This window comes from Taudactylus pleione, unplaced genomic scaffold, assembly GCF_031769625.1.
Source record: "Taudactylus pleione unplaced genomic scaffold, aTauple2 ptg000100l, whole genome shotgun sequence".
Classification (NCBI taxonomy): Eukaryota; Metazoa; Chordata; class Amphibia; order Anura; family Myobatrachidae; genus Taudactylus; species Taudactylus pleione.
Genome location: NW_028284502.1, coordinates 13,801,596 through 13,825,557, shown reverse-complemented (window position 1 = coordinate 13,825,557; position 23,962 = coordinate 13,801,596). Strand labels below are relative to the sequence as shown.

Below are 23,962 nucleotides of genomic sequence, written 5' to 3'. Positions count from 1 at the left end.
GTCACACCCCTGTCCCGCGAGGCCATGCCTCCTATTAGACGGCCCGCATCGGGTGTCACCACACATATGCAAAAATACATGTATCAAAGTTAGGCCTTTAAACTACTAATGAGTAAATTTACTTCTGTGCAGAGAATATACCAAGTATAAGTCAGGATAGCGTTAATGATATTGTAAAGAGTGAATACAGTATTATTAATATCCTTTGTTTATATGGCGCCACAAGGGTTCGGCAGTGCTTTACAAAGTACATAAACAAATGAGCACACAAGAAAACAATTCTTAACACTACAAAACAATGCAGGACAAGGACATGGTTTATAAACATTGCTGCATTAGCAATCATATCACTTAAATAATAAAGGGCATCAGCAACCAAGTGTTAGATGTGTTGTGGGGAGTTAGGAGTAAATGATAGTATGAGAAAGGGAAGGAAAAGCACATGAGGGAAGAGGGCCCTGCTCGTGAGAACTTACATTCTAATTGGGAGGGGCAGACAGGGGTGACACAGATTATGTAGACAGTGAGGAAGGAGCATGGAGCCGTGGGTTAGGTTGGGGAAGCGTCTGATGAGGGAGAGAATTCCAGAGGTAGGGAGCAGCACGGTCAAAATCTTGGAGACATGAGTGTAGGGCTTGTAGGAGAGGGGAGGAAGATGTAGAATGCTTGGAGAGGTAGATGAGCCGAGCAGCAATCATTGAGGACAGATTAGAGTGTATAGAGGTGGGAGTCAGGGAGGCCAGATAGGAGGAGGTTACAGTAGTCCAATCTGGAGATGACCAGTGAGTCGATGAGAGTCCTAGTAGCATCCCGGGTGAAAAAGGGTCTGATAATGGAAATATTTTTGGAATGGAAATGGCAGGACTACAAAAGGTACTGAATATGTGATTTGAAGGAGAGGGGGGAGTCAAGGATAACTCCAAAACAGCACACTTGGGGGCTAGCGGAGATGGTTGTGCCATCATTAGATAATGCAATTGTGCGAAGTGAGGTTATGCGGGAGGGTGGGAAGATGATCAGCTCAGTCTTAGACTTTTTAAGTTTAAGAAAGTGCTTGGACGTCCAGGCAGATATAGCAGAGCGACAGCTTGTTATGATGCTCCTGAGTAATCTGCATAGACCCCTAGATTCAAGCTAGGTAGGGCTTCAACTGCCCATTGTTCCCTTAGAGTTAGATACACTCACCTGTACTTAGGATGCTGCCAGGTCTTAACCTTTCCTGGACAGTAGGGGTTTATACAAAATATCAGGATATAGCAGGATATGCTGGAAAGAGCGGATACAGACAATTGCTTCAGCAGAACAGAAAGGCCACAAAGGAAATTACAGGGCTGGGCAGAGGCAATGATGGAGTAGCCTCCAGGTGGTAAATGCAGCTGGGGGAAATGAGTAATGTAGCTCAGAACCTGACCGGTACTAATGAATAAACAGAAGACAAGGATATAAACAAACCAGGTACATGCTAGGATTACCAGGAGCATAATACACAGGCGCAGGTAGTAGAAATATTCCAGGACACAGAGTAACAGGAACAGGATCAGCTAGGCACACCAAAATATAAACTATCAATGGCAAGGAATTGCTCACTTTCATGAGGGCAGTATCAGTGAAGTGGGATTAAAGAGAGATGATAAGGCAGTTGTAAACAATACGCTTAAGGAGTTTGTAGGCAAAAAGTAGGAGAGAGATGGGTTGGTAGTTGGAGAGAGGTTTTTCTACATCAGGGTCCATAGTGTATCCATAGGATACCTTGGAGTATTGGTGATGACGTCAGGCATCGGACACCACAAAGTAAAATTTTCATCCTCCCAGGATGCACTGGGGTTCCTCTCCTATACCCCGTCCCCGAGCCAAGGCATCTCAGTTTCGTTGGTGTCCGGCCAGGAGTCGGATCACTTGCAAGCAGAGTGGAGCTATAATGGCCCCTGAAGTTTTCTACAAGCAGCTGTGGCTGCACAAATGAGCTGTACAGCATGGACAGTCAGTACTGACGTCCATGCTGTCGCTCCTACACCCCGCCAGACCAGAACGCTGGTACTGATGCAGGGATGCTGATAGGTATCTGGGGTCACAGCTAGCGGTGACCCCGGATTACGTGGACTGTGGCCGGATTCAAGGGGGCAGGTAAGCGGCGGGGTCCCGCGGAGGGTACCCGCTGGTAACACAGTACTGTAGGTCTCCAGGCAGGGGGCTCCCTGGGGACAGGCTGCGCGTGGAGCCAGGTATTAACCTGTGCTTCCACTAGACCATCAGGGACAGCGGGCTGCAGCATGTGCGGTACAGCGTGGCGCACCAGGGGTTAATAGCATGCCAGTGGAGCGCGCCTTCCCTGTCTAACAGCCGGCGCCTCGCCTGCTGCACAGTGCCTCTCCACAGTGGTTTGGCGGGCTGTGTCAGCGCTCCCTCCCCCCCCCGGGCCCGCCTCCTCTCTGATCCTCAGCGGCCATTTTCTAATGAAGTGTGCAAACACTGTTGGAAGCTGATACAGGTGGCATTGCGGTCTGGGTCCCCCCGCATACCTCTCCTCCAGAGTAAGGTCAGAGTATGCTGCACTGTTTCCTACCAGGCTCTGTGTCTGAATAGTTGATAGTGCAGGGATTTATTTCTGCATTGTATGTCACTTAATGCTAGCGCTGTCTGCCTGTACTTTCACTTCTGACTGTCAGCCATTTTACTATCCCTGTTCTTCCTCTGCAAAAGCCCTTGCGGTGCGGTGTTGCAGGGTATTCATTGCCTCACAGTAACAATATTGTCTGTGAGGGGAGTCACATACACTCCGTTACACTCATTATGTGTGAGAGTGAATGTGATTTTCTTCTCCAGCTAAAGTGTACTGCATGTACTGTACCAATAGCGGAGGGTGAGGGGCACACTGAAGGTTTACGTCGGGCATGTTATATAATTTCACGCCCGATTTCTGTAACTGCGCCTGTGCAGGAACCGCCCTGGGCTTATTTTGCTAAGGCACTTACAACCCTTGTGGGCCAGCTGGTGACGCCCCCTGCGTTTCCCCAAATGGGGTTATCGCAGCAGTCGGTAAGGTCATCACCCATGCAGTGGTTCCCTAGACAGCTGATGGTACCCCAGTGTCTACCACTTTCGCCCCCCAGGTCTCCCAGGAACCTGCATGGGTGAACTCATTGTCCAATACGGTACAGCACCTGACGGACGTTTTACATGGGGAGTCATCATTGCGGCCTGCTAAGTGGCCTTTAATGTCTCAGACAGCTCATTATGATGAGGATAACATAACATCTGATGACGGGGAGATTTTTGACTTCTCAGTCCAAGTCTAAAATATATATACTTGGCCTTATACGGGAAGTCCGTGCGGCCTTGGTTATTACAGATGACGATTTCCCCATGGCCAAATCTAAATATGCCTTCTTTAAGGATATTAAGGGTGATGCCACTGTATTCCCTCTATCTGGTCAGTTAGTGGATCATTTAGAGAAGGCGTGAAAAAATCCAGGTAGGCGGTACTAGCCTCAAAAACGTTTGGCTTTTGCATACCCCTTTGCGGATAATTATTTTTCCAAATGGGAAACCCCTCCACAGGTGGATTCTCATGTCACACGCCTAGTGAGGAGTGCTACATTGCCCATGCCCTCCATGTCCTCCTTAAAGGATGCTACAGATCGCAAGGTGGAAATATGCCTGAAATCCATTTATTCCCTTGCAGGTGGGGGCGTCAAGACCGGCAATGGCCGTGTAACGGGTTGCCAGAGCCATGGAGCGTTGGGCTGATGTCTCTAGATGCTGACTCGTCACATGAGCAAGTGGAGTTAGTGGGTATCCTCAGAGACTCAGCTACGTACATTAATGAGGCAGCCTTAGATATAGGGCTCCTCACTTCCAGAATCTCCTCAGCAGCAGTGGTTGCGTTCTTGGAAAGCAGACGCAGATTCCAAAAAGGGATTGGAATGCTTGCCCTTTAACGGACAGGTCCTGTTTGGCCCTGATCTGGACAAAATTGTGGTCACTCTGGCAGCAGCTAAGTCTACGTGTCTGCTATTGGTGACAGTCCCATCAGGGTCTGGTACTTCGTCCTTTCGGCTCTATAGGGCCCAGGGTAAGTTCAAAGTGCAGTCCTTTCCTAGACAGGCAGGGGCCAAAAATCTGCCAAGCCAAAGAAGCAGGCTTGGAGTACAAGATGTCCAACTCTCAAGTCGGACGATAAGCCCTCAGCCTGACGGGACGGGCCTCCCCTTGGGGGACCCCAAAGTGGGAGGCCCGGCTTCTTCATTTCGCCCAGTGCTGCTGTCTCACAACCGTAGACACTTGGGTAAGAGAAGTGGTCTCTCAGGGGTATAGCCTCTCCTTCCGGGGGAGACCACCCAGCCGTTTTTTCACCACCGGCCTTCAGTCAGACCAAGACAAGACCAGGAATTCCGGAAGGTGATCCACTCTGCTCCAGGCTGGAGTTATAGTGCCGGTCCCATTGTCCCAGAGAGGATCGGGGTATTACTCCAATCTTTTTCTGGTACAGAAACCCAATGGGTCTTACAGGCCCATCCTCAACCTCAAATCACTCAACAAATTCTTCAGGGTTCCTCGGTTCAGGAGACACTGCGTTCCATCATTTTGGCGATGGAGTCGGGGGATTTTATGGTGTCACTAGATATTCAGGATGCTTACCTGCATATTCCCATTGTTTCAGCATACCAGCGTTTCCTCAGGTTTGCAGTAGGAGACCAACACTTCCAGTTTCAGGCACTGCCCTTTGGTCTGGCCACAGCGCCTCAAGTGTTTACCAAAGTCATGGCAGCCCATCTGCGGATGCAGGGGGTCCGCTTGTTGCCCTATCTGGACAACCTTCTGCTGTTGCCACGGTCTCCAGAGATCCTTCAGTGCCATCTGCAATTGACAGTCTCTGTGTTGCAGGCTCACTGCTGGCTGTGGTGCCATCACAGAGGATGCTCCATCTCGGAGCCCTGTTGAACTCCCAACATCAGAGGATCTTTGTGACAGAGGAAAAGATCTCTGCATTACAGGCAAAAGTACGCAGTTGCCTGCAGAGTCGCCGGGTGTCTATTCACTCGGCGATGAGGTTACTGGGTTTCATGGTGTCGATTTCGACATGGTGGAGTTTGCCCAGTTTCACTCCAGACCTCTGCAGAAGTGGTCTGGAGTAACTTGGAGTGGTCTTGGCTTACATAAACCGCCAAGGAGATACCCGCAGTCAGACGGCCCTGACAGAGGTGTCCCGCATTCTAGCGTGGGCGGAAGGCAATCTCCCTGCCATCTCGGCAGTGTTCATAACAGGAGTCCTCATCTGGGAAGCAGACTCTCTCAGCCATCAAGACGTGCATCCAGGAGAGTGGTCTCTTCACCAGGAGGTGTTTCAGCTACTGGTGAAGAAGTGGGGTCTTCCAGAGATAGACCTCATGGCCTCCCGACACAACAACAAGCTTCCTGTGTACGGGTCAAGAACAAGAGACACAGAGGCACTTCTGGTAGACGCTATGTTGGTGGTGGACCTTCCAGTTTGCGTACCTCTTCCCTCCGTTCTCCCTTCTTCCTCGAGTGATTTGCAAATTCCAGCAAGAAGGCGGCACACTCCTGCTGATAGCTCCAGTGTGGCCCAGACGGCACTGGTACTCGGATCTCAGGAGGCTATTCATAGACGGTCTGATGCTGTTGCCTCTACGTCCGAACCTGTTGTCTCAAGGTCCTTGCCATCACCCAGACCTGGGCCGTCTGTCATTGATGGCGTGGCTGTTGAGACTGCCCTCTTGAGGTCCAGGGGTTTTTCCATCTCTGTTGTGAACACCATGCTCAGAGCTTGGAAGCCGGCTTCTGCAAGAATTTACCACCGAGTGTGGCATACTTTTCTTTGAATGGTGTTGACCTAGAGGCTATGATCCTCAGGTTTTTAGGACATCTAGGATTTTGGCTTTCCTACAAGCGGGCTTAGATCACTTCGCCTTGCTTCATTGAAGGTGCAGGTTTTCGCCCTCTCAGTGTGGTTTCAGCATAGGATTGCTACACTTCCTGATGTCAACACTTTTATGCAAGGTGTACTTTACATACAGCCTCCTTTTGTTCCAACTATGGCTCCTTGGGACTTGGCTGTGGTCCTTAGGGCTCTGCAAGGACCGCCATTTGAACCACTGGGCTCAGTGGATTTAAAATGGCTCACAGCTAAGACCGTGTTTCTTCTGGCCATTGCCTCGGCCAGAAGAGTGTCAGATTTGGGGGCTCTTTCATGTCGCCCCCCATTCCTAATTTTTCATAGGGATAGGGCAGTGCTGCGCACTCGCCCCGGGTTCCTATCTAAGGTGGTATCTAGTGTCCACATCCATGAGGAAATGATAGTACCGGCCTTTAATTCCCCAGACCTATCTACTGGTGAGGCCTCCTTGGATGTGGTATGGGCTCTTAGGATTTATGTTGACCGTACCAGTTCATTTAGTAAATCGGACTCTCTGTTTGTCCTCTATGGTTTCCATAAGAAGGGTTGGCCTGCCACTAAGCAAACCTTAGCAGGATGGATTCGCATGGCGATTTCTGAAGCTTACATTCATGAGGGCCTGTCTGTACCATCCTCTCTTAAAGCTCACTCTAGTCGGTCTGTGGGTCCTTCATGGGCAGCTCGCCGTGGTGCCTCTGCAGTTCAGCTGTGCAAGGCAGCCACGTGGTCTTCTGTCCATACCTTTGTGAGGTATTATGCATTTGATACCTTCGCCTCTCAGGATGCTTCCTTCAGGTGGCGGATTCTCCTTCCAGCACAGGAGCGTCCCCACCCTTAAAGGATACTGCTTTGGGACATCCCCAAGGTATCCTGTGGATACCTTATGGACCCTGATGTAGAAAATTAGATATGATAAGAACTTAGCCTTGTTATCTCTATTTCTACGAAGTCCATAGGGTTCCACAGGACTCCCGCCCTGTTGCACCTGTACTGCAGATGGGCTTTGATCTGGTCACCGGTTTTTCCGTCTCCTTCTGGTGAGAATGTAATTCTTGTGTGTTCCAGACTTTCTTCTCTCTCTTTGTTCTCCTCCGGGCCTATGGCTTGTTACGAAACTGAGATGCCTTGGCTCGGGGGCAGGGTAGTGGAGAGGGACCCCAGTGCATCCTGGGCGGATGAAAATTTAACTCTGTGGTGTCTGATGTCATCACCAATACCCCAAGGTATCTTGTGGAACCCCATGGACTTCGTAGAAATAGAGATAACAAGGGTAAGTTCTTACCATAGCTCTTATTTTTACGAAAGGGGGAGACAAGTGCATGCTTGAATTCAGAAGTGACAGTGCCAGATGAGAGGGAGAGATTGAGGAGGTGGGCAAGATGGGAAGAGGCAGAAGTAGAGAGGTAGCGGAGGGGATGGGATAGTGTCAAGGGGAGAGGTGAATGGGGGGAGGGCCGGATGAGGGATATGATTTAATACTGTATCTCTGAAAATATTATTACATTTTCAAACAGAAAACTCCATTTCCATAATGAAAACTATTTTTCCCCCAGAAACTTTATTCTTCTAATTTGTCCACTACATAATATTCTGTCTTTTTTACATAAAATGAATAAATAGGTGCAGTCACTATTTATGGAAATAATGTGGAATGTAAGGAACAAAAAATGTTTAACACTGCTACATCAACAAACTTAAGGCCTGCAAAATCATGTTTGTTACTCTTGTGAACTGGACTTGCAGTCACCTTACAGATTTATTTGTTCTCACTCTCCTACTTGTGATATATGCAGTTGTGTAAAATAGGTGATGTTCTATTGTTTAAACAAAGCGCTTATGATTTTTAGCTATAGGGCTATCTTAATTTTTATTTTTTATATCGTTATTTGATTTTGTCCAGAACAGTTGAGCCACAGGTCTGTGATAAGATGGAATTCCAGTTTTGCAGAGAAAAGTTAAACAGACCAAACTTTGTGGCTAGATAAAACTATTACTACACTAAATGCTTGGTTACCACTGTGGCATTATGTAGAATTCTTGATACTATCGTCAAACAGCATTCATAACCTCTGCTATTCGTCTGGGTGATTGTCAAAGCACTCAAGGAGAGAGAGATATAAAACAGACTACCCCTGTAAGGGAAAGGAGAGGGGTGAGCAACAGAAGGGTACAATATTTATGGTTGAAGAATCTTATTTAAAGAGATGAAAGTATCTACTATGCTAGGAGCTTTTCATTAACTTTTTTTTTTTAAACGTCACCCGATACATGCTATATATATTGTACAGTCTAACTCCAATAAATCTGTAATGTTTGCATTGATAAAAAAAAGGCATTTGCGTAATATGGACTATGACATTAATTAATGACTTGCAGCTCGTGAACTAAGCAATATTAATCCTTAAAGCTGCACAACACCTACTGAAATAGATTTACGACTATGCTTTTCCACCTAGCCAAATTTATCAACTTGAAAATCTTTACCAGTGGTATTTACTATTCATCCGTTGCTAATTATTGTTCTCATAGTCATGTTATAGTTAAAAATATATGACGTTTAAGCTGAGTTTATTTATAACATTTTAGAAAGTTACACCCACAAAAAACATATTGAACAAAATAAACAGGAGACAGGACAGGCGTGTAAAAAGTCAGTTATCAGTGCAAAGATCTGATACATAGGAAGACAGGAGGAGAAGAAAGAAGAAGACACCAAAGGAAAGGAACCAATTAGAAACAGAATGTAAAAAGCATATAATAGGCTCAGTACAAGCAGGTAGCTTAGAAAGAAAATAAGAAACCGGGGTATCTACTCCATAAACAGTCAAAGACAAGAAAGTGGTAGTAGTTACTATACATAAGGGATGTGGTCAATATCCCGACCGCTGGGATGCTGGCGGTCAGAATACCAGCGCCGGGATCCCGAAGGTAAGTTCTGGAGTTAAGGGCAGGGTTAGGCCCTAGGGGAGGTTTAGGGTTAGTTACTAAGGGGTGGGTGGGTGAGGTGTAGGTCTAGGGAGGTGGAGATTAGGTTTAGGCACTAGGGGGTGAAGTTAGGTTAAGGCACCGAGGAGGGAGGGTTAGGGTAGGGGGAGTGGGAGGGTTAGAATACCTACAGACAAGAGTCGGGTCCCGTATGTATTCCATACATAAAACTTAATACACATAAACCCTGGGATTTCACAGCATTGTCATCCATGCTTGGATTATGCAGTAATTATAAAGTTTAAAAACTTTTTAAAATAACCACTATATATAATAGGATGGACATTCTAGGGGAGACATGTAACATGAGAAATAGCCCTATTCCAGAGAATTAGAGTTGCAGTGTCTTGCAGTGAACGTTGAAGGAGGTGATCCGCGCCCTCTCACTGAGGAAACCAATATACAATCGTTGGTATTTGCTGTCCTAAAAGGAGAGAGGGATCCAGAACCTCGTTGTGAATCATAGTATGGAATTGGTATGAAATACCGTCGGCCGGTTCGATTCCCATCAGCGGCAGCCCGACAGAAGCAGAGTGCAACGCAGCGGAAGCCTGATAGCGCTGGAAATCCCAGTCGTGGATAGGTAAGTATCCACTAACCTAACCTAACGCCCCTAACCCTAACCCTACTTAGGGGTGCCTAACCCTAACTTCCCCCCCAAGTGCCTAACCCTAATCCCCCCTCTAAGTGCCTAACCCTAACCACCACCTTCCCCGCTGCCTAAACCTAAGTCCCCCGGGGGGGGTGCCTAACCCTAAGTCCCCCCCGGGGGTGCCTAACCCTCCCTCCCCCTAGCCTAACCCTATCTGGGGGGTGCCTAACCCTAAGTTCCCCCCGGGAGCCCTAAACCTAACCCTCCCCCCCCACGGCTGTCCGCTTGTGGCGCCCGGCATCACTACGATCGTGATGCCGGGCGCCGGTCTCCCGGCGTCGGGGAAATGCGGGCGTCTACATCTAGACGCCCGGCATTTCACCCTTGCCGGGATAAGACAGTCGGGAAGCCGGCTGCCGGTATTTAGGCAGTCGGCTTCCCGATTGCCTCCCCATAGTATAATGTTCCTTTTGGCGCAGGCTCTTCCAATAGAGGAGTCAGTACATCTTAGTTACAATATGCTAAAAGTTTTACTAAAAGTTAATTGCAAGTGTAGCATAAATTCTTTCCCTACCGCTGGGTAGATTTTAACTTTGATTTGACTTTTGACTGTGCCTTCAATCTACCCAGCAGACACTTTGCAGATGCAACGCTGGCACTTTGGCTGTTAAAATACAGCTTATTACAACAGCAAGACTTGATGGTCTTCTAGAAAACATTGCATAAACGAGTCTGAGGAAGCGGGCAGCGGACCTGTGAAATTCGTTAAATGTTTATGCAACACTCCTTCCCCGGATCACTTATTGATTGATGGTGTCCTATCCATTGTTTTTGTAGGGATTATATTTATACAACTCCACTAGCGAGTAACTTTTGATAAAGCTTATAGCATATTTTAACAAAGTGGTGCTGACTACTCCATTGGTAGAACCTGCGCCAGAAGGAACTTTATGCTCAGTGTATTGTAAAAGTCACAGTGTATTGGTCACATGTACAGTAGCTAGTCCTACAGGCATCTGTTTGTTTGAAATCGTACAATTTGTTTTGTGCGACTGTGATGGCACACAACCCTTCGTCTACAGGGCCTACTAACAGTGCATCTGTCTAGTGCACAGATGTATTAATCATTATTTTTATTCTTCCAGAAAATCATTGCATCTTCCTGGATTTAATAGGAAAATAGATGGACAGTAGTGAATTATGTCATAGCCTATCCCACGCTGTATTATGGCAGGAATAATGGCACTGTGGGGTGTGGGTTCATGGTGATGCAAATCACATTGCACAGGGACTTGAACTTTCCCTCTGGGATCTCCCGGAGGGGTTTTGAGAGTTTGACGCTTTGGAGAAAGAGAGTCTGATAGGGAGACAAAGAGAGTTCCAGTGGTGGGGAGCAGCACAAACAACATCCTGAGATGGGAGTAGGATGAGGTAATCAGTTGAGAAGAAATGTGTCAGGCATTGGCAGAGAGAAGTGGAAAGGCAGAAGTGTGGAGGAAGGTGATTTTATAGATGCGGGAAGTGGGGGATTAGATTGGGTGATGGCTTAAAGGTGAGTATGATGAGTTTTAGTTGGGTTCTGTAGGGGAAAGGAGCCAGTGTAGGTCCTGGTGGAGAGGGGAGACAGAAGCAGCTTGGTTGGAGATAAAGATTACCAGTAAATGGATGAGGGCCTTCATTGCCTGTAGGATGTGAAAGGGTTGGATCCTGGAGAACAAAACTGGGAACAAATTGGTACATATACACTAGAGTCTAACAGAAGTGGTTACACCAGCGTTGTGCTGAATATTCACCATTAATTTCAATAATCCGTTTTTCTGTACTACATGTTGAAACTCCATCGTAATTAATTGCCCATCGATATAAATGGAGCCTCACGGTGCATTTACCCCTCCCCTCCCCCCACACACAAACACACACACATAAATGAATACAGGTTGAGCAAATCTCTGTTGACGTGTTATCAAATCAGGAAGTTCCAGGTACACCCTTTAAGGCAAGCTAGTCACATTGTAACTATCTTGAAAAATAGTATAGCTTCAAGCGGAACATTTGCATGTTCTCTTATGACTTTTTTCTGATTTTAAGTAGATTACATGAAGATCCATTGTGTTCAGCAGCTCTTGCCCTCTTGGATAAAGGGGGGGGCTGATGCTTCCCTTGCTGCCTGCTTCACGCTAATCATACGGAGAGGAGACGTTCCTGGGCCGCCAGGTCCTGGCACCTGTGCAATGCATCTGGCAGACACCAGGTTCTCGGGATTGCATCGACTGCAGCCCCTAGAAGATGGGTAGGGCTGCCCAAAGGATGGAGGAGTGGCTGCCAACTGGAAACCTGCTCTCTGTTACTAACAGCCCGAATGGCAGTCCAGGGGGAGAAAACCCCCCTCTGTGATTGCTTGTCCTATGCGTGATTGGCTGGTAGTGCTTCCAATAAAAAGTCACTGCCAGTCACAGTGTAGCCAGTGCAATCACACACTGCAACTGGTTCTCGGAGGTGGTGGATTATACTGGGGGGTAAAATCTGCGTGTTACCAAACAGTCCCTGCACATTATTAGAAGAATCTGCTTTGATTTATATATTTTTTCCAGTGGATTATAATATCTTGAAATTTTAATATCTTGAAAATTCCCACTGGATTACAACAGGAACTCATAGAAGATCTAGTGGTCAACAATTTAGGCTGGCCGGTTCTGGCCTTCGCAGTTGGATCCCCATGCTGCAGAGAGGGAAACAGCTGCTTATCACTATAGCAGTGTAATCACATGTATGTTTGTCCCCATTTACTATGATCCAAAATAGCTTGTTTGTGGCTATTTGAGGAATCTGGGTAGAATGAGGTTATATTAAATGTACATAGCTTCTAAAATACATTCATTAGGCAATTCATTTTTACCTGTACGGCAAATGGTGAAAACTTGAAATAAGTGGGCGTTTGAAATAAATGGGTAAAGCTCCATAGCACTTGTATAGTGGATACATCAGCAAAAGCACTATTGCACTGCATATTAACCATATACAAATCAGTACTTACTAAGCTTTGCTAAAATTGTGCCAAAGACCCCACTATCATGTGCCACTGTGATGGATACAGCAGTGCTCAATATTATCAGACATTTGTAAGTTGCCTCAAAAGATTCTTGTTTGTCTATATTAAATATGCAACATAATTCTAACAAATAGCTAAAATTATCAAAAAGTAGCAGAAAATTAGCAAAAAAGTACCAAAGGGCATTAAGGTTAGGCAATATTGCTGTCTATCCATAAGACTAACAATGCAGGTAAACTTGGAAAATCATGTTGTGTACATATAATACAGTGATTTATGACATACTGGGTCTGATTCAGAGATGGACGCAATGGGGATTTTTACGCAGATCGAGCGATTGTTTGCTAACGTGCATGCGTGAACGCCATGCTGCGCAGGGCAGCGATTACACACGCACAGAGGACCCTATTGCAAAGTGATGACAGGTATTGTACTCAGCGTTTGGGGGTGGTAATGAGTGGGTGGGGTGGTTAGAAAAACGCAGGTGTGTCTGACTGGGTAAACGCTGTTTCATGGGCGTGCATAACTTGGGCATTGAGATTTCTCTAGCAGCAAGAGAGCTCTCTGCGTGTCAGGAGAGCTGCCGAACCTGCGTCTGGTCAGACCTGCTGTAGACGAAGCATGGCTGTCTGCTGTGCGTCGATGGTACCAATGTTCACGCTGTTGCACGTCGTCGTACTGATATGAGAAGACAGCAGTGGGCATCCCTAGGCTTGGATGTGTTTTGGAAGGCATTAGCATATATTAGCAACTGCAATCCGTGAGAGTTGCGTATGCCTTACCGTGCACGACAACATGATTTTCCATTGTTAGCTGCATTATCAGCCTTATGGATAGACCGCAGCATGGACTGTCAGAATGTTCTTTGCCACTTTTATGCCAATATTCTGCTACTCTTTTGCAATTCTAAATTTTTATGTTACTTAATGTGCACATTTTTAAAGTGCTATGTTATGTATGTAGCGGTAGTGGCAGCAGTGCAAAAATACACTCGCAAAACCTTAGTACTAGATGGCGCCATTAGCGGATCACACCATCTCGCACCACTCTATTAAGTATGTGTTGCGCTAAGAGCAAAGTTAAGTAAGGACGCATCTGTATATACTGCATGTTAACTGCAGGTCAATCTTGTGCACAGGATGTAGTCACCATCCCGGAGCAGAAAATGTCAGCAGACAGAGGACCTGATTCAGACCCGCTCGCTAGATGCGGCCGCTCGCTCCCAGCTTATGGAAATTCATCTAAGTGACGTAAAGGCAGGCGCTTGCAAAGCAAGGCATATGCACACCCACTATGTCTCAGCGAGCGATCACTTTGTGTTGACAGACGCCCACCAGCCTATCTTTAGCTGCCCACTAGCGAACGTCATCTCCAGGAAGTATATACAAACATCGGGAACCATCGGATCTGACCGCAGTGCTTGCAGTTGACAGTACCCTAGCGCAAGCACTGCGAGCAGTTCAGTGTAAAAATCAACCAGGTGACGTGCACTATGACGCTGCCTGTTAATTATGCACGCCTCTCCCGTTACTACTGCCCTGCCTCTGTTACCACCCACGAACGGCCTCTCCTGTCACTCATTCCACTGGGCTGTCTTGGCAGGGCGAGCAAGCACATTCCGATCGCTCATACTAGTTTGCGCACGCGCACTGCGAACTACACGCATGCGCACATTAGCGGACATCGTCTGCAACAAGCGTCCGCTTGCTAGTGAGCGGGTCTGAATCAGGCCCAGGATCCCAGTGCCGGAATCTCAACAGCAGTCAGAATCCTGGTGGCTGCGATCCCAATGGTGAGCATTAGTGTTAGGTTTAGGGTTAGGCACTGGGGGGGTGGGGACTTAGGGTTAGGCTGCGGGTGGGCAGGGTTAGGGTAAGGCTGCAGGTAAGGTGGGTTAGGGGAAGGATTAGAATACTTACTTGCATGTGTTGAAATTTCCACCATCGGGATTACGCTGCCGGGATTCTGACCGCCGGCATTATCAGCACCGGGATCGCATACCCAACCCATATGCACTATTACATTGCATTTATATACATTTTCACAAAGGGTTTGCACTTGCATTGTGTGACTGAAGGCATTGCCAATGTGTAAGGTCCCTAAAGGAAACTTTATGCATATTTGCACATATTCATTGCTCAGATATAACACTTTAAACTAATACAATTGCTTTCTGTCTTCTTTGAAGGAGTTAAGCAAACTGTCTTCCGATTTCATGAACTATAAAGTGACCTATCAGCAAGGAGCAGTTGAGGAGAAGTTCAGCCTCTTTGAAAAAGAACAGCAACTGCAAGAGCTGCAGGAAAGACTTCAAACGGTAGGGATGGAACTGCGCAGTCATTATGCAGCTCAGCCCAGAATTTCAGGCATTCAGCATGATGTCTTTCCAATGATGCATTCACTTGCGATGCTGTGGTGTCTGTAAATTGTGCCAGGTCTGATAATTTTTCAATGTTTAAAGCTATACTTTTACCCTTGAAAAGGAAACCTATTTCTCTCTTTTCCTAGCGAGGTATTTACAAAGAATGCTGTGATCATTTTGTATTTCCTTAACCACAAGATGTTAAGTATAAATAAAAGAAAGAGTGCAGAAGTGCTGTTAACACACACCCCTAGCTCCCCACCCACCCCCCACCTGATTTTGGTTTTCCCCAGTAAACCTGTTTTATGACCATGGTTGTGATATGAATTAGCTCAGGGAAAGTGAGTTATTGTAATTTCAAGTGTCATATTGGTATACATTTTAAAATTAAATGCACTGACTTATATGCATATTGCTGCCACTTGCAGTGGGCCAGACATGTATTTTATATGAAAACAGCGTCCCGATGAAAATCATTGTTAACCCTTATTGGGCCAGGAACTGCAATGTCATGTTTTGAGAAAGTAGGGCAACAAATATTAAGAAAGTGATAGTCACGAAATTAAAGAGGGCCCGGCTAGGCGCTCCTGCAGCAGATAGTCCTTCCTTCCTTCCTTCCTTCCTTCCTTCCTTCCTTCCTTCCTTCCTTCCTTCCTTCCTTCCTTCCTTCCTTCCTTCCTTCCTTCCTTCCTTCCTTCCTTCCTTCCTTCCTTCCTTCCTTCCTTCCTTCCTTCCTTCCTTCCTTCCTTCCTTCCTTCCTTCCTTCCTTCCTTCCTTCCTTCCTTCCTTCCTTCCTTCCTTCCTTCCTTCCTTCCTTCCTTCCTTCCTTCCTTCCTTCCTTCCTTCCTTCCTTCCTTCCTTCCTTCCTTCCTTCCTTCCTTCCTTCCTTCCTTCCTTCCTTCCTTCCTTCCTTCCCTCCCTCCCTCCCTCCCTCCCTCCCTCCCTCCCTTCCTCCCTCCCTCCCTCTGCAGTAGGCTGGGAGACACCCCTCAATGGGTGAATCACCTATCACTTTTTGAAATACCAAATGTATTGTTTTTCTGATGCATTCTAGAAACATTCAAGGTCATTTATTATTTGGCAGGAGACAGAAATAAACAAAAGGCTCATGGAACTAAATTTCACTATGAAAGAGGAGAAACAGGTAAAAATGATTGTAATGTCATATGGTAACCTATTGTTTGCATCTGTACCACTATTCCAGTCGCACCCATTGTTTCAACAGTAAGCAGTAGTGTAAAAGTATAAATTTATGTTTAAAGAAACTGTAACTTTATCCCCATCAAGGCCAAAAGAACTTATATTCATTTATAACTAGATAAAGTTTCAGCTTTTATTTATCTGTTTTTTCCATCAAAATACATGTTTTATTGTGTAATCTAGCTGTTATCTTTGTTTTATTGATTCTGCTGTTCTTTCAGTAGCATAATGGAATAAATATAACGGTTTAGCAAATATAGAGGGAAAAAGAAGTAGGAATAGGAAGCAATTGGTCCATGGTTCCACCCATTGTTATTTTCACACAATTAGGGGTAAATTTACTAAAGTGAGAGTTTTTAGAATTGACGATGTTGCCCATAGCAACCAATTAGATTCTAGCTATTATCTTCTAGAAGGTGCTAGTAAAATGGTAAGTAGAATCTGATTGGTTGCCATGGCCAAATCTCCACTTCTAAAAACTCTCACTTTAGTAAATTTACCCCTTAGTGTAATCCAACAGATTGGTCATATATATATATATATATATATATATATATATATATATATACACAGTCAGGTGCATAAATATTGGGACATTGACAGAATTTTCTCATTTTGGCCTCTATTCACCACCACAATGGCTTTGAAATGAAACAAACAAGATGTGCTTTAACTGCAGACTTTCAGATTTAATTTGAGGGTAATGACATCCAAATCAGGTGAACGGTGTAGGAATTACAACGGTTTCTATATGTGCCTCCCACTTTTTAAGGGGCCAAAAGTAATGGGACTATCAACTCAAAAGCTATTTCATGGACAGGTGTGGGCTATTCCCTCGTTATTTCATTATCAATTAAGCAGGTAAAAGGTCTGGAGTTGATTCTAGGTGTGACATTTGCATTTGGAATCAGTTGCTGTCAACTCTCAATATGAGATCCAAAGAACTGTCACTATCAGTGAAGCAAGCCATCATTAGGCTGAAAAGAAAGATCTTTCTAGCTTATCTGAATCGCAGTGGTACAGGGGCTTCACACTGGATGGGGTGGACGGGATGTCATCTGCTGGATCACCTTAAAAAAGAGCTCATTCAAGCCCAGGGGAAAGGGGTTATATAGTGTAGTATTTCTTCAAAAGTAGCTGGACAGGACTATAAAGAACTGAGTACCAGATATTGCTGTATAGATAGCCTGCAGTGAGTGCTTCTGAATAATCTCCTAGTATCCCTTACATGTAAACGCTCAGCAACCTGTGTTACTGTGCAGTGTGAAAGGGACATGTTGAAATAAGCTGGGTCGAGAGACCTGGCATTTCAACCCTGGTCACGAGACGGGGTGAACGCATGTTCAACCCGGCTCGCAGGGCAACGTAAACGGGTAACCAGCTCACCACATGATGAGTTGGTGACGGGGGTCTCAGCCAGTTCGCACCAGCGATTGCCGCGTGGACAAAATCCCGGGTGCGTGTCAGCACACAGATGTGAAAGGGGTATTAGTGTCCATGTGCAAAAAAAATGCAGCCATCCAGCAGGTATACAATTGCGCATAGATATTTTTATTTAGCTATTTTACATGCATAATATTCGGCACAAAAGTGCATTTTATTCTTTTATTGTTAAAATATATATGACCTTTAGAAAAAGATTTTTTTATTCCTAATGCAGGCTGATTGGTTAATGCTTCTGTATTCTTTATGGGTCTCCTACCAACTTTATTAATAGCCCACAGTGTGAGCAGGAAATGATGCAGCCTCTTCCAATTTGGTCACCCATGTGTGTGATTTGTTTGGTCATCAATTCTGTTGCTTAGTACTTGGTCTGAGGGTGATGCTTAGTACTTGGTCTGAGGGTGTTGCTTAGTACTTGGTCTGAAGGTGATGCTTAGTACTTGGTCTGAGGGTGATGCTTAGGACTTTCTTGGTCTGAGGGTGATGCTTAGTACTTGGTCTGAGGGTGATGCTTAGGACTTTCTTGGTCTGAGGGTGATGCTTAGTACTTTCTTGGTCTGAGGGTGATGCTTAGTATTTGGTCTGAGGGTGATGCTTAGTACTTGGTCTGAGGGTGATGCTTAGGACTTTCTTGGTCTGAGGGTGATGCTTAGTACTTTCTTGGTCTGAGGGTGATGCTTAGGACTTTCTTGGTCTGAGGGTGATGCTTAGTACTTGGCCTGAGGGTGATGCTTAGTACTTGGTCTGAGGGTGATGCTTAGGACTTTCTTGGTCTGAGGGTGATGCTTAGTACTTGGCCTGAGGGTGATGCTTAGTACTTGGTCTGAGGGTGATGCTTAGTACTTGGTCTGAGGGTGATGCTTAGTACTTGGTCTGAGGGTGATGCTTAGTACTTGGTCTGAGGGTGTTGCTTAGTACTTGGTCTGAGGGTGTTGCTTAGTACTTGATCTGAGGGTGATGCTTAGTATTTGGTCTGAGGGTGATGCTTAGTACTTGGTCTGAGGGTGATGCTCAGTACTTGCTTGGTCTGAGGGTGATACTTAGTACTTGGCCTGAGGGTGATGCTTAGTACTTGGTCTGAGGGTGATGCTTAGTACTTGGTCTGAGGGTGATGCTTAGTACTTGGTCTGAGGGTGTTGCTTAGTACTTGATCTGAGGGTGATGCTTAGTATTTGGTCTGAGGGTGATGCTTAGTACTTGGTCTGAGGGTGATGCTTAGTACTTGGTCTGAGGGTGTTGCTTAGTACTTGGTCTGAGGGTGATGCTTAGTACTTGGTCTGAGGGTGATGCTTAGTACTTGGTCTGAGGGTGTTGCTTAGTACTTGATCTGAGGGTGATGCTTAGTATTTGGTCTGAGGGTCATGCTTAGTATTTGGTCTGAGGGTGATGCTCAGTACTTGCTTGGTCTGAAGGTGATGCTTAGTACTTGGCCTGAGGGTGATGCTTAGTACTTGGTCTGAGGGTGATGCTTAGTACTTGGTCTAAGGGTGATACTTAGTACTTGGTCTGAGGGTGTTGCTTAGTACTTGGTCTGAGGGTGATGCGTAATACTTGGTCTGAGGGTGATGCTTAGTACTTGGTCTGAGGGTGATGCTTAGTACTTGGTCTGAGGGTGATGCTTAGTACTTGATCTGAGGGTGATGCTTAGTACTTGATCTGAGGGTGATGCTTAGTACTTGGTCTGAGGGTGGTGCTTAGTACTTGGTCTGAGGGTGGTGCTTAGTACTTGGTCTGAGGGTGGTGCTTAGTACTTGGTCTGAGTGTGATGCTTAGTACTTGGTCTGAGGGTGAAGCTGTGCGCATGTCTGGTCAGTTTAATTTTTTTTGCTAAAGTTGGTATAGGTAATCGGTTAGCTGCATTTTCATTGATTTGCTGACAAATCATATTGCAATGCAACAGGTACAAAGGCATTTATTTTTTGGCATGCAGGGAACAAATACTGGCAACTTTGTTAGTGCTCTGAAATTTAGGGCACAGCCCTCCGAACTGTAAATCTCTTGTACATTTTAAATCTGCCACAACGGCCGTGCAGCATGGTTTTGCCAAGGTTCCTAATCTGAATCAGGCCCATTATCTCTATGTTGTATTTTGGAAACATTTACACTGTGTAAGACATTTTTGTTATCAGAGTATTATTTTGCTGTTCATCATACTCATTGTGAATTTCCAGATCTATATTAATATATAGGTCAGGGGCATATCTAGGTATTTGAAGGCCCCATAGCAAAAGTATGTAAAAGCCCCTATGTACTAGCCAATATAAAAAAAATTATATAACACACGTAACTGCACCCTTTGCATCTATGGTAGTTACGCCCATGTCTCTGGTTATTGCAAATTTAAAAAACCCACTATTATCGCCATCTGTGTGTGTGATTCACCTTGTGTAACAATGGGCATGTATCTTGAAATTATATTGTACAATGGAGTTTATTTATTTTTTTATTAGGAGGGTATGAGAACTTTGAGTAATTTGCTTACAGTAGTACAACGACATAATCAGACCATCAAAAGTGTGGAAAACCAACTGGCAGCAATCAAGGAGGATTACAAGGTGACTTAACATATCTGCATTTTAATACTTGTCTAAAGTAATTAGACGCAAGCGCTGGATTTTCATGGTGGGATACTTACACATTATGTCAAACAAAAACTAACACACTGCAAAACAATTGTACAGTTTAAACATATCTCTTTAAAAGTCCATATATAGAATTCATAAAATAAACAATTGTGTTATGGGGGATAAATGCGTTCAGGATATCCCACCTATGGGCCAGAGAGTTTATGCAGTAAATATGTTGTGCATAAGGAGTGTTTAGTGTTTGTATGTCACGTTCCCTGCACTATGAACCCGTGACCTCACTAAACCACAAAATGTGGATAATACATTGATAGACTCTTATTAATATTAGGTTTACCCACAAAATGACGGCCTCCCCTGTGTATAGGTGACAGATGCGCATTTTAAGTAATCATTATTTTAGAACAGTGAAACAATTACCTATTTGTTATAAATGCACTGTGTCAACATTAAACTTAATGACTTTATTTAGAAAGACCTTTCACATACTGTCAAGGGTTTGCCTTGATTGAAAACTGCAACTTCCAAAACTAGAGTAAGACGGGTATCCACCGCCCGACAGTGAAAAGAGCCGCTCGGTAGATGCGATCGCTTGCACGATGTGTATGCAAATTGCGTAGGCAGTGCTATCGCTCAGCAATGCATTATCACGCCCAGTATTTCTTAGAGAGCGATCACATAGTGTATGCAGACACCCACCAACCTGTTTTAAGACGCCCACTTGTGCATGTCATGTCCAGGAAGTGTATGCAACCATCGGTACATCAGATGCTATCGCAATGCTTGAGGTTGACCATACCCTGCCGCAAGCACTGCGAGCACTTCAGTGTAAAAACAAGCCAGGTGACGTGTACTATGATTCTGTCTTATAATTATGCACACCTCTAACACGCCGTTGAGATGCTCAGGCACGCCTGCGTTTGCACCTCCACTCCCCGTTTTAATGGCCAGCCCCTGTTACCACCTACAAACGGCTTCCCCTGTCACTCACTCTGCTGGGCTGTCTATGCGCAGCGAGCGAATGCATTGTGAACTCTTGCTAAGGCATGCGCACTGCAATGCATGCGCACAATGCATACACACTGCATACCATCGGCAGCAGCAAGAGTATGCATCTTAGCGAGCGGGTCTAAATCAGGCCCGGTGCCCACCCTGAACGATATATCGTTCAGTGTAGGCATCATGGTCAACATGACGATATCGTCAGGTTGACCAGCATGTTCGGGCGATGAGCGATGCCGGCAACGACCAGCGTGAACGCGCATCGCTGGTCGTTGCCGACATTATGCTGCCCGATTTGTGCCCGAGTAACGAGCGATTGATTGTCGTTATCGTTCAATCGCTCTGTGTAATTGGGTAGTGGATACGCACCTTTAGCACAGGGGCATTCCAGTCCAAAATACCATCTACAGTACTACAGGGACAGCAGGAGCAAGTCTACAGGGACACAAATTGCTTTGTACTTACTCTCGCAGTCACTATGGGATAAATTTACTACAGGTTGAGTTTAATCAATTTTGATCGATTTTAAAATCGTTCTAAATCAAACTAAATTAATGGAGTGTTTCAGAGGCTAAATCACACACAAACTATTTTTTTTATATTGATATTTAAATGTCAGTAAATGTGCGATTTAGCCCCTGAAACACACCATTGATTAAAATCGACCTTTAGTAAATTTACCCCTAAGTGTGGGGCATGGTGACTGACAGCAGGTCTGAAGATGGAATGGGGAGGCAGAATTATTAAATTGAGTGAAATATACAACAAACAAAGAGGGCAATTCAATTGCACACGATGTGAATAGTGTCGTGCAGGTGTGCCCGGAGCTATTTAATTGTTTCCTCCGCGCCCGGCACTTAGTTGGGAGATGCCATTTAGCAAGCCTTAAGCTGGGTATTTAGGCACGATAACCGCCATTTTCCAACTTAAGTGCCGGCCGCGATGTTGTTAGCGCCACGCTAAGCTGAAAAACAGCATTGCGGCCTGCATTTTAGTCGGATTTCTGTTCGCACGCTCAGGAGGGTGCGAGAAGAAATCCTTTAGTCGGGCTAACAGCGCAGTCATTTGAATAGCAGCGGGAACCCCTTCCTAGTACTATTCACATCGCACTCACTTGAATTGTTCCCAAAGAGTTAAGCAGGGATTGTCCAATTTTTCCAAAATTAAATAAAAATAGACGGAAAAAAGTACAATCATGCAAAGACATACAAAATATCAACCCTTGCAAGATGGGTGGTGGTCTACACTTCTATGACAAGACCCTTTATGATTGTGTGTTAAATGAGTTTAACTGGGAACTACATTTAAATTTCTCTATCTAAGCAAATGGTATATTTTCTGAACATATACACTTAGGGGTAAATTTACTAATTGGGCATACACACTGTACGATATGTTCTAAAGGGTAAATTTACTAAAGTGAGAGTTTTTACAAGTGAGTTTTAAAAGTGATGTTGCCCATAGCAACCAGTCAGATTCTAGCTATTATCTTCTAGAATGTGCTAGTTGCATGTTAAGTAGAATCTGATTGGTTGCTATGGGCAACATCACTTTTAAAAACTCACTTCTAAAAACTCTCACTTTAGTAAATTTACCCCTTAGAGCAATCCCAGGAAACAACACAATAAAATGTATATGACTTATGATAATAATAACAAAAGTAATAATAAAGATAATTATTATTATATTATTATTATTAATAATAATAATAATAATAATAATAATACTAATAAAATAATAACAACAGATATTTATATAGTGCACACAGTGAGGCTGCTTCTGGGTGCAAAACAAAAAAACAAACAAACAAAACAAAACATGTTACAGTGCAAGGGGTGCAAATACATTTACTTTTTTTGAATACAGGATAAATAAATATTGGCTTCGTTTGCATGTAACCCACAAGTGCTGGGCAGCCTTATTTGTACACTGCAATTTACATTTGAGTATACACACACCCCTCTCACATCTAAATCTCACTGCACATTTTAGGCTGGGTACACACCTAAACGACCAGCAATCGTGCCGATGTTCAGGGCGATTTGCCTTCACCCTGGACATCGCATGATTGCCGGTACACACTTAAAAGATTTAATGAACGACGGAACAATTACTGTTCCGTCCTTCATTAATATGTACAGCCTCACATGCAATATCGTGTGATTGACTGTGCAGCACGGCCAATCACACATTATCGCATGCGACCGTGGGAGTGCGCAAATTGGGCATACACACTGCACGATATGCCCGATTTGTCGTCCGATATTGTCCTGTGCACCCTTACACCGGCCCCACCTGTAGTGCAATAAGGTTTTGCTAAGGTGCAAAGTTACTTGTTTTTTTGCTTTTTCTACCAACTCAGAATCAGCCCTATATTATGCAGTGGTTTACAGAGAATATTGTAGTTATTCACTTCAGTCCCTGCTCCAGTGGAGCTTACAATCTATATTCCCTACCACATGGACACACATATGCACTAGGGTTATTTTTTTTGTAAGAAGCCAATTAACCTATCAGTTTGTTTTGAGAGAGGAAATCGGAGCACCTAGAGTAAACCCACACAAACACAGAGAGAACATACAAACTCCACACATTTTGTGCCTTGGACAGGAATTGAACTTATGCCAGTGCTGTGGGGCAGTAATAATAACCACTATGCCAACCCTGCTGTCCCTTTTAATCAAGATCTTCAAAAACGGGGATGTATATATTATATATACATATATTTTTTATTTTTTTTTACTTTTGGACAAACAAACCTTAATATAACTAGCCACCCGCTCACTGAGCGTCTCATATCCTGGAGTCAGGAGAAATGTTGCAAACACTG

General features: G+C 44.8%; 1 protein-coding gene across 1 annotated transcript in view; it reads left to right on the top strand.

Moving 5' to 3' along the window:
- Positions 1-23,962, top strand: part of CCDC73 (coiled-coil domain containing 73) — a 150,477-nt gene that overhangs the window by 76,387 nt on the left and 50,128 nt on the right. Inside the window, exons 10-12 of the mRNA XM_088470438.1 lie at positions 14,729-14,857; positions 15,987-16,046; positions 19,996-20,100. Of these exons, the coding sequence (XP_088326564.1) occupies positions 14,729-14,857; positions 15,987-16,046; positions 19,996-20,100 (294 nt within the window). The remainder of the gene's footprint in view (positions 1-14,728; positions 14,858-15,986; positions 16,047-19,995; positions 20,101-23,962) is intronic.